This window comes from Scedosporium apiospermum (genome assembly GCF_000732125.1).
Source record: "Scedosporium apiospermum strain IHEM 14462 chromosome Unknown SEQ_SAPIO_0121, whole genome shotgun sequence".
Lineage (NCBI taxonomy): Eukaryota > Fungi > Ascomycota > Sordariomycetes > Microascales > Microascaceae > Scedosporium > Scedosporium apiospermum.
Genome location: NW_015971822.1, coordinates 211816 through 221882, shown reverse-complemented (window position 1 = coordinate 221882; position 10067 = coordinate 211816). Strand labels below are relative to the sequence as shown.

At 50.7% G+C, this 10067-nt stretch overlaps 2 protein-coding genes across 2 annotated transcripts; one reads left to right on the top strand and one right to left on the bottom strand.

Annotated features, from left to right (window-relative positions):
- Window positions 1-506: 506 nt before the first annotated feature.
- Window positions 507-1262, top strand: SAPIO_CDS8145 (Protein kinase; the record flags this gene model as incomplete). The annotated part of the gene is made up of 3 exons (XM_016789843.1): window positions 507-788; window positions 845-1007; window positions 1072-1262. 3 exons carry the CDS (start codon window positions 507-509, stop codon window positions 1260-1262), a joined length of 636 nt encoding a protein of 211 aa, XP_016640106.1.
- A 5086-nt stretch (window positions 1263-6348) lies between these two features.
- On the bottom strand, window positions 6349-9374 carry SAPIO_CDS8144 (uncharacterized protein; the record flags this gene model as incomplete). The annotated part of the gene is made up of 3 exons (XM_016789842.1): window positions 6349-7336; window positions 7492-7713; window positions 7777-9374. The coding sequence occupies 3 exons, from the start codon at window positions 9372-9374 to the stop codon at window positions 6349-6351; spliced, it is 2808 nt and encodes a 935-aa protein (XP_016640105.1).
- Window positions 9375-10067: the final 693 nt, after the last annotated feature.

Here is a 10067-nt window from a genome sequence, read left to right as displayed (position 1 = left end):
CTTGCACGCGACTTGAAGTGAGTCCAGTCCTTCCACTGGCGCGGAGAAGCTATTCGTTTATTTACATTCAAATGTTGACAAATAGCACCCACGATCACGTCGCCTTGAAAGTTTTCATACGTTCAAAGTCTCTCGGAAGCCAAACGGACCATGAGCTGAACATCTACAAGAAGATGCATAATGCGCCGTCTAGGCATCCCGGCGCGACATGCGTTCGAACGCTTCTAGACTCATTTTGGATATCAGGGCCTGACGGAGAGCATCGATGCCTCGTACACCCTCCTCTGTGGGATAGCGTGAGGACATTACTTGCCCGGAACCCAATTGGTCGGCTTCCCGTACCTGTTCTCGGCATAGTTCTGAAGCGTCTGTTCCTTGCCTTGGACTTTCTGCACAGTGAATGCCAGCTTATCCACACAGGTATTGATCACTTCGGAAGGGGGCTTTACACTCTAGTGCTCTTTCAACTGACAAACCCCGTTTTAGACATCAAGGCCGACAATATCATGTTCGGCATCAAAGACGATACCGTCTTCGAAGAGTTTGAGGAAGAGGAATTGCGAAACCCGTGCCCCAGGAAAGAGGTTGAAGGAAGATGGATCTATACGTCCCGGGAACTTAGGCGTCCTAAACGTTACGGCCCTCCAGTGCTCTGTGATTTCGGCTCTACGGTCAGCGGTGAGAAAGAACGCCTGGGAGACGTTCAGCCGGACATTTATCGGTCGCCGGAGGTGATTCTCCAAGCACCGTGGCAGTACAAGATTGATATCTGGAACGCGGGCTGCTTGGTAAGCGTCGCATGGATCCTTCAGGCCATGCCGGAAGCTAAACTGTCCTGCAATAGATCTGGGACATTTTTGAAGGCGGGCATTTATTCTATGGAACGGACCCCGAGCATAAGTACCGGAGTCGGGCGCATCTTGCCGAGATAATGGCGCTACTGGGCCCACCTCCGCCGAAGCTACTTGCCGGTGGCACAATAACCGGGAAATTCTTCGCAGAGGACGGTAGGAAACGCCTCAGCTACAGAAGAAGAAAAACCGAGCTTTAATTCGCTGACTTATTACCTAGGAACATTCCAAGTCGGAATCGATCCACCGCCATCGGTCTCTCTCGAAGAGCTGGAGACCAACCTGGAAGGAGCCGAGAAGGAAAGGTTCATGATGCTGATGAGGAAGATGTTGCAGTGGTTGCCGCAAAATCGTAGCACGGCAAAGGAGCTGGCGGATGACCCTTGGATCAACGGAATACTTGGTGGTTGAGTTATTCGGCGTCGGCACGTCAAGCAGTTGACGGAGCATCTAGATGTAAAATACTGTATGTACAATGTTACGAACCCAGACGGGCATTAACTTGGTACTCTTCTCACATCCCGGCAACTTCTAAAAATAGTATCCGTCGAGACATATTGTACACGGCATCGGGGCTGTTCACGTATCAACCGTTAACATTTTAGACCGAAGCCGAAGCCGACCGTATGAGATGCCGATTACGACGTAGCATTTGGAGTCGGTCAGACCGTTTCTCGTACGAAAGCCTAAACGCCCCGAGATATCTCCAGACGCCACCCATCCGTAACCCGAGGATCAACGGTGTGCTTTGCAAACTGTATTACAGCACAAAATGACATCAATAGATAATCAGCGCCAGGTCTTACTTACCGAGTTTACCACAGGGCAGTGCTAGGGTTACACCATGTGGTTGATGGGTCCCTAGTCCATCAAGATCATCCACCCCCTGGACTAGAAGGGTTAGAAGGGCCATGCCTGCTACGGATGGTTCCCCGAGAGCAGCATTTTGGTGGGTGAAAAGATCACTGCCTACTGTAGAGACTTAAACGAAGTCGACCTAGTTCCGCCTCTAACCAGCCACTGAGAGGGAGCCCAATGATGGGGATTTGGAGCCATGAGTTTAGTTGAGTTTAGCAGTGGAGATGAGAGCCAGGATTCCCTGGAAGCTGCGTCTTCTTTCCTTACCAATACTAAACTTATAAGCACACCCTCTGTAAGACTGTTCGGCTCTCTAATACCAAGCCGGTTAGTTTGTCAAGGAGTCCACGAGCGCTGCTCCACTGCCACGGTAATCTATTAAGATTAGTGTAGTGGTGTACACTACTCCATAGTGTAGTGCAGTGAAGTGAAGGAAACTGAGTGCGAGACTTCCACGAGATGACCTGCAATGCAACGTCTTAACTGGCCCGCGTGCTTTTTAGCTAGCCATAGTGCCTAAGTAAACTAGTCTATAGTATACGTAGTTGGTGTAGTGCTGTTAATGCCTACTTTGTGGATGTCGGAGTCGATAACTCCGTTGTGGTGCTAACGGCCGAGCCAATCCATCACCGTTGCCGATATTGGCCGAAGGTTCCGAGATGTCCCGAGGCGAGAACCGACCCCGTCCAGACTTCCGGCTCCGGCTTTCTTTTTGCCAGCAATTTCTTCATTCACAGTCTCCTCTTGCCTTCCCCGCCTTTCATGGAGTCAGAGAATAGGCATCAATGATGCATACTTCGTAGTCTGCACTACTCGAGTCGGACCGGCAGAGAGGGGTGGTTGTAGAAAAGGGCTGGCACGCATTCTGGTCGTTTGCCGGCTCGACTGTCGAGGCTTCGTTTCTTCCTTCCTCAGGCGCACCACTTAGATGGACGTATCAGTCGTTATGGAACTGACATTTGCCGATGGTCTCATTGGCGCGCAAACCGAATATCCAATGAACAAGACTGGATCAACGATGACACGCCTTGCTACGATGAAAGAGGTCGCCATCTTGCGGGACTCTTAAGATGGCGGCAATAACGAACAACGACGATCCTTTTGCCTTCTTGCTCTCTCGAATCAACCATCTCGTACGTATTAGCAGGTGAGGCGTTGATGCCTCGTAGTTCCGTGCATATCCCGAAAACGGAGATCAGAGTTCTTTCCAATTTCTCCGGAGAAAACTACCCACCGTCTTCTCCGCTGCTAGTCTGGGCAGCGCCTCGCTTCGTCTTTTCCCCTGTCACTCCCCACAAAAACGCTGTGCTTGGAGAGGCAAGAATAACACGGCAATACCGATCGAAGCCTTGCAGCGTCGTAATGGTATCGAAATATCGCCGTGAGGCTATCCATGCCATCGGACCTACTCCAACACCTTCTATATTTGCCTCCCCCAGCCCTCGCAAAACCGAGATTTTGACTGACCAAAGACATCCTTGATCGGTCCTACTGGGGTGGGCTCTCGCTTCTCCAAAAAAAGGGCCTCTCCAAAAAATGCCCCGACCAGGGCCTGAATTGGAGCGCATCCACATTCCCGAAGAGAGTCCGGGCCCAGCACGCCTCCCCCCCCTTCGATGTTACGAAGTAAAGCCGAGGAGGGAAACGGCGGGATTAAGTGGATATCCCCGACCTCTCACAGCCCTTCCTTTCCCTCGCATTTTGGAGTCACCTCGGTGGGGACATCTTCTGCGCTGCGGGGATTTTGATCATTTCCCCTTTTGGGCAACGTGCATACCCTTCCTGGCAGGGTCTAGCGTAGGAAGGGTTTCGGACTTCAACAGGCTTCTAGAAGGCATTGGTTGTTCGAAAAGGGGGGTCAGATGAGGAGAGAGAGTTTTCCTTCCTTTCGGTCTGCTGCATGACGCTACGAGCATTTGCGAGGTGTGACATCTCGCGCATTAAAGTTTCAAAGGGGGATTTGATGAGAAAGACTCCTTCGGAGATGTGGAAGGAAAAATGATGTTATAATAAATGGCGTCTAGGCGTCGATGGCCTCCTTAGTGCACCTTCGGAACTACAAACAATAAGCGGGAGGTGTGAACCAGGTTAGCTTGATTGAGGCATCAATCCATCTGGACCCTAGCCCTAGTGCCATCAACTTCTGAAAAAAAACTCAAAAGCGCCTCAGTTTTAGACTCAACTCCTACCGTTTGGGCACCTGTCAATGGATAGGTGGATGGCCCTGGCCTGGCTGATGGTTGAGATTGATCGATGCAGGTGTTTTTGCCAAGAAGCTCCCCTCACAAAGGCCAAAACTCTAATGGAGCAATCCCCAGAGTCACGAGGCCATGGCTGCTCGGAGGTAAACTCCCAGGCCGGTTAACCCTGGTTCCAGGTGGCAAAGTGACGTTTGACAAAGTACGGAAGTTACTGACAAAATGGACTTCGACACCGAGCCACCTCGGTGAAGGAAGAACGAAGGATAGAATGGAAAGAATTGATGGGGAGGCAACTTGCTCCGAAGGAGGACCCGTTTTTTTGACTTGCCCCTCCCAGACCGACGGAGAAACTGGGAAGGCCCGATCGATACGGTTTTCTTTGTATGTTCATCTCAACCTCTACGAAGCGCGCCCTCGTGGCAGGAATCCACCCCTTAGCTCGAAGTTTAATGCCCCGGAGATGGGCGTAATACGGGCAAAGCCTCATTCGTTCGGGGTCCCTTTCCCTCCTTGTTACGCATACACCATGAGGGCAAAAGGAGATCTCGTTGGAGAATCAAAGGAGGGTGTCGATGTAATGATCCTCAGCTTCGGATATCGTGCGACTGCTCCCAGAGTATTACGTGTTTCTCCGTCCTCGCTGAGCTTCGGACCCTAGTTTTTTTTAGGATTCATACCAAGATTGCCAACGCATAGGAGAGAGATCAAATGACAAGGGCCGGGGGCAAAAAGACCCCAGAGAATATGGGGAAGTGGTCAGTGTTGACTCGTCCGCTATCTGATACTACGAAGTAATACGCATACACATCCCCGAAGGGCTTGGCTTCAACAGGCATGGAAATCCTTCGAAGTACGGGGTAATTAATTCGTGCGGATTCCCCGCAAAATAGCGCGGTGTTGAATTTATCGCTTGCCAGGGGGAGGGAGGGCACCGTGGCGGAAAGTCTCAATGTAAACCTCCTGGCTCAATCCTGCCATGCCATTTTGACACAGGTGAAGTCTAACTTTTACTTGCCGCGTACGGATCCGCAGCTCTGCTCGGAACCGCGGCGTTGGAGCTAAGCGAAATATCACAAGCTCTGTCGGAGAAGTGTGTGGGAGGGAAGGAGCATAGCAATATATACTTTGTAGTAATATAGTAGTAATAAGCACATGCATGTACCTTGCATGGATTTACTCTCACTTCTTCCCTTTCCGGGGATCGGCATGTGATCTAAGGCTGCATTTGATAGATCAATGTGGTACAAGTATTTCCGGGGAAGCGGGTACCGGGTGATTGGAGGAAAGGCAGGAGGTGTGCAAGACATCGACCCAAAGGGGAGGGAAGGACCCTTGGCAAACGTTTTTTTTTTTTTTTTTTTTTTTTTTTTTTTTTCGGGTGAGGGGAGCAATGAGAGAGGCGGAGGGGAAGGGTGGGATGAGATGGGATTTACTTCGTATGAGATTGATTTTAATGAGAATTCTGGCTTCTGTTATTGGCCTTCACCGGAGTTTTGTGGCTTGGAGATGTAACGTGTTGATCTGGCAGGAATCTGGGGTAAGAGAAAAGAAAGAAAGTTAAATATCAAAGTTGCACGAAGTACGTTCGATTCTCGACCGAGAGGGTGGTATACACTCCCTCCAAGTACGGCGTAGCCCGAATGGAAACTCTGAGGGATTTGATGAGAGAAAAAAACGTGGGAAAGCCACTGTGCCATGGAGAGGAGGGGGGGTGTCAAAAGAAGTCGAAAGGTGCCAGACCCTTTCCAATTGCCAGGGTCTTCGAGGCCATGCCCACTTCCCGAAAGCGAGAGCGAGCGTTCGTACACCCGACGGCCGATGATGTAGATGGCGTACACTGCTTCCTAACACTCCAAGACCGTATCCGATGCCGAACGGGTACGGGGCTTTTCTTTCTTCATGGAAGGAAAAAAGCAAGTTGCATTTTTTTTGTCCGATCTTTTTCCGACCATTCTTCGGTCTAAAGGACTTTACAAGTAACTCTATGGATTACACATTGCTGACCTTGGTCGATCGTTCCTGCATCTGCAAGCATGCATGTCATGTGCTCTATTATTCCGACGAAAGTCGTCAGACTACAAGGTGGAAAAGTAGTGTACACTACGAGGCATGTATCATTATTATTGACTGGCTGCTTTCGTGGCGTTCCTTTGGATATAATCATCGCACGATACTTGAGGACGGCTCGGCCGACTCTTACGGTAGACTTGCGCTGGACTTGTTCGGCAGGAAAAACGGGGGAAACAACCGTTCTCTTCTTCGGAGATGCGACACAGAGAAATCGTAACTAATGTGGAAATACACTTGCCCATATCGTGATCACCATCGTAATCGAGGTTGTTCGTGCGAATAAACTAATTGCAGGGCCGGGAACAGAGAAAAAAAAAAAAAAAAAAAAAAAAAAAAAAAAGAGGAGAAGAAGTAAAAAAACGCCGTCCTCATAGCCGGAGTCTCTGGGTAAGCCGCTCCAGATCTCCATCATCACCATCGTCTCTAGACCGCTTATTCCCCGCGGTTCCCATCACTCGGTCCCTCTGCCAGCGCATCTCGTTCATGAGGATGTATTTCCCGTACGCCTCGTCACCGAGAATTTCCCGCATCTGTTCTCCCTTGAAATTTTCCACCCTGGCCTCCCACTTGGCAAACTTCTCGTCCTCCTCACGTCTCAGGGCCTCATGCTGTTTGCCGAGCTTGGTTACGACGAGCGTATGAGGCGAACTGCGGACCTCAATGCTGCACTTGAACAGATTGGGCGGTAGTTGTTTCCGGAGGTGAGCGCGTCGATTCTTCTCCATGGGGAAGCGGCCAACCTGTTGGGTCTCGGACCCAAGGAACTGGTTGAGAGAGCCGCAATCCTCGCAGTCGCCGTTGGGGCAAGGAATGGATCGATGCGCCCAGCCGACCGGTTTCTCCGCGTAGGTTGGTGGCTCGGGAAGTATGTAGTCCAAGAGCATAGACGTAGCAAACTTTCTCAGGGATAGCGTCGTTGGCCTCTTATACAGCTTCAAGGGCTTAAGAAGGAAAACGAGAAGGGCTTTGTAGATTCTCCAAGTGTCCCACTGGCCGTCGTCGCTCCTGTGCTCCTTCGAGGGGATGGGTTCCTCCTTGAGAAAACGATCGCAGCTGGCGTCTATAAGCTTGGTAAATTCCTCAACGAGGCCGAGCTCGAGGCCCTTCTCGACAAAGCGGGCGAACTGATCCCAACACGTCTCCGCCAGGTAGAGTGCATCCTCCGGTGATTCGTTCGTCTCGTTGGCCAAACATATCGAGCTTGGAAGCATGAGCTTCTTGCTCCTCTGATTGAGAAAGTATTGGAACATAGTCACGGCTCCGGCAAACTCAGGTTCCGTTCGTTCTTCAGCTACCGTTTCCAGAAACACATAGAGCAGGTCACGCGAGGCTCGTGATTTAAGGGTTGGTAGAAGACTAAAGACGCCCAGCGAGTTAGAGAGAACCGAGATATTCCTCGGGGATATTGGGAAATAGTCACAGTCCGGCTCCCAGTTCAAAGACCGTGAGATATGGACGGAGGCAAGATGTACTGGGAATAAGTCACCGCGGAATAAGAGGAGATCACGTACACATCATCGATCCAGCCGCTTTCGTCGTACCGTTGACGCACCATGTCAAGGACGAAGTCGAGATCCTGAAGTCCGAGCTTGGGGCGGTATTGAAAAGCCTTGTCTAACGCCCAAGTTGTGAAATTATCGAAAGACTCCCAAGTATAGCCGTCTTCTATGAGTGTTGAGACATATTCGAGGTCTTCCCTCGGCGAGAGCGATGCCGACACAACTCCACCAAACCTAGAGGTGTAGCCAATTAGTCCTTGTCACTGGCAGCATAGAGGTAGAAAGAAAATAACATACCACTTTTCCCAATCGAAGTGTTCCTCCTCGTCCGATTGGTAACGTATTTCCACAATATTCCAGAGTTTTTCTAGTAGTGGCTTCCGAGTACTCCAGTTAGTGATGCCCTTGGTAACTGCTGCCATGAAAACGTCATGTCTGCCGAGTTCCACAGCCTGGTATGCAATTACGCCGGCCGCGTTCCATGCCGTACCGGTACTAATCGCATCGAGAGCATCCAGGAAAAAGTCTAGGATGATGGACGTCGTACGCTGAGAGCAGGAGGGACTATTGATCTTGTCACAGGCTAACGACACGAGACGGTCAATACGGGTATCGGCGTCCGGGTAGTCAAGTAGAGAGCTGAGGCCCTCCACGCGCACAATGATGATAGCTGGGTCGCGGTAACGGAAGGTATCTGGCCTGCTCGTGTTCTCGGTGGATTCGCTTTCGTCCATATTGTCGAGCTCTTGCTCTAGGAAACGATCGACCCCGAGAATCTCAGAATCGTCGAGTGTAAGCCTGCTCATGACAAAATCTCTGGAGCAGGTCAAAACCTCGTTGGCAACCGTGTTGGTTTCTTCTAACCGACCCTCGTCAACGTCCATGTTGGTGCGCGTCATGTTTGCAAGAAGCATGATAAATCCATCCAAGGCACAAGCTCTGCGCAGGGTTACGGCAACATTGCGGTTGCGGCCAGTCAGATCTTCAAAGGATAGGTACCCGTCATCTTTGAGCACGCGGGATAGTGGATAGGCGATCTTGGTAGGGCCCGTTGGCCATGCCAAAAGTTGGCGGCGTACTATTTGCACATCCTCTGTTATAAGTTCTATATCGGCCATTCGTTGGCGTTCGGCGGTCTCAATTTGGAAAAGGTCATAGACCAAGATGAGGCGGTAACCCTGCGTCAAAGGTTTGATTTCGTGAGTAGCGTCGACGTGCCAGGCCAGCACCGTAATGTCGGACTCGGACCCCAAGGTAGTGCGAAGGACAACCTTCTGGTCGCCAGAAGACAGATGAAAGTCTCCATCGCTATGCTGAGACGGAAAGCAGACGGCCAGAGTGCCTAGAATACGACTGCTTGGCCAATCTATTTGACTCTCGGAGAAAGACCCCTCCCCGTGGAGGAGAAGCTTTTGCAGCACAGCTCTAACGTCCCATAGATCTAGTTGCTGAGCGATGCGGGGAACAATGGTGTTTCCCAGAAATCCTTCCCAGTCTGGGTTCGCCAATTCGAAACGGCGACGGTCCAGCTCCCAACTTTTCTTCTGCAAATTGTGACCGATAGGCCCCACCTTTGCAGACCTCCAAGTCTCCGTGTTCCACCTCAGGCCCTCCCAATCGTCTAGCTCCTGTGCGTTTCGGTGGAGTGCCTCGTTCCCTCTTTCAACGGGAGCTGGGCTGCAAAAACGCCTGATAAGTTCGACGTCATCTTGGCCAAGAGGAAGAGAGACTCGTTGGCCTCCGAGCTCGAGCCAAGGATCGACGAAACCCTTGAATTTCTCGGACGTGGCAAACTTGTTGGTACTTCCGACTTGGTTCAGGTAGCCGAGCAAAGTTGAGCTCCAGGTTTGGAAGTCTCCGGGGCTGTCATCATTGGCATCTTGGTCGATATCCATCTTCTGGAGCTTGGCTTGGGTCCGCTGGGGTGGGTTATTCTTTTCTAGAAATCACAAATGAGGAGATAGATTATAGGATCTAGCCTGGGAGCAAATTAGAAGTAGAGAGTTCAGCAGAGTTGTCCCAAGATGCCGTGTCACGTAAGAAGGCTTTGTGATGTTGATATTTTCATTCTGGACCCTGACATGTGAGCGGAGAAGGTTGCTCTTTCCCCCTTGTTGCTTCTGGTCTGTGGTGACTTTTGACTTGAAGAATAAGGTAACTTACTTGTTTCGTTCTTTCCCTTTTGGAGTGCCTGCAAGTCATGCTTAAGAGTGACTAGAATTGTAAAGCAAATTCTGGACTGACCCTGCAGACTTGGGAGAGGTCGACATGTTTTAGGAAGATAAAACACCTTGGATATAAGATACACGGGTGTTGAAACAGAGGATGGTGATTGATAGGATTGGTAGGGACAAACTCCCTCCCTGCCGCTGAGTCTGGAGATAGCACTGAAGGATATTTGGTTAACAGACCTGATCCTTTCCCTTCCTATAAGGCAACGGAGCCCTCGGGATGGAAATAGCACATACCTCAACCTCGCCAGCGAACCACCACTGTTGCCGCCGAAAAACGAGTGCCGGGGAGGGTCATGAAATTACTAGCATCTCGATTTCCACCGCCAAAGAGTCGCGCCGATTTCGACAGACGAA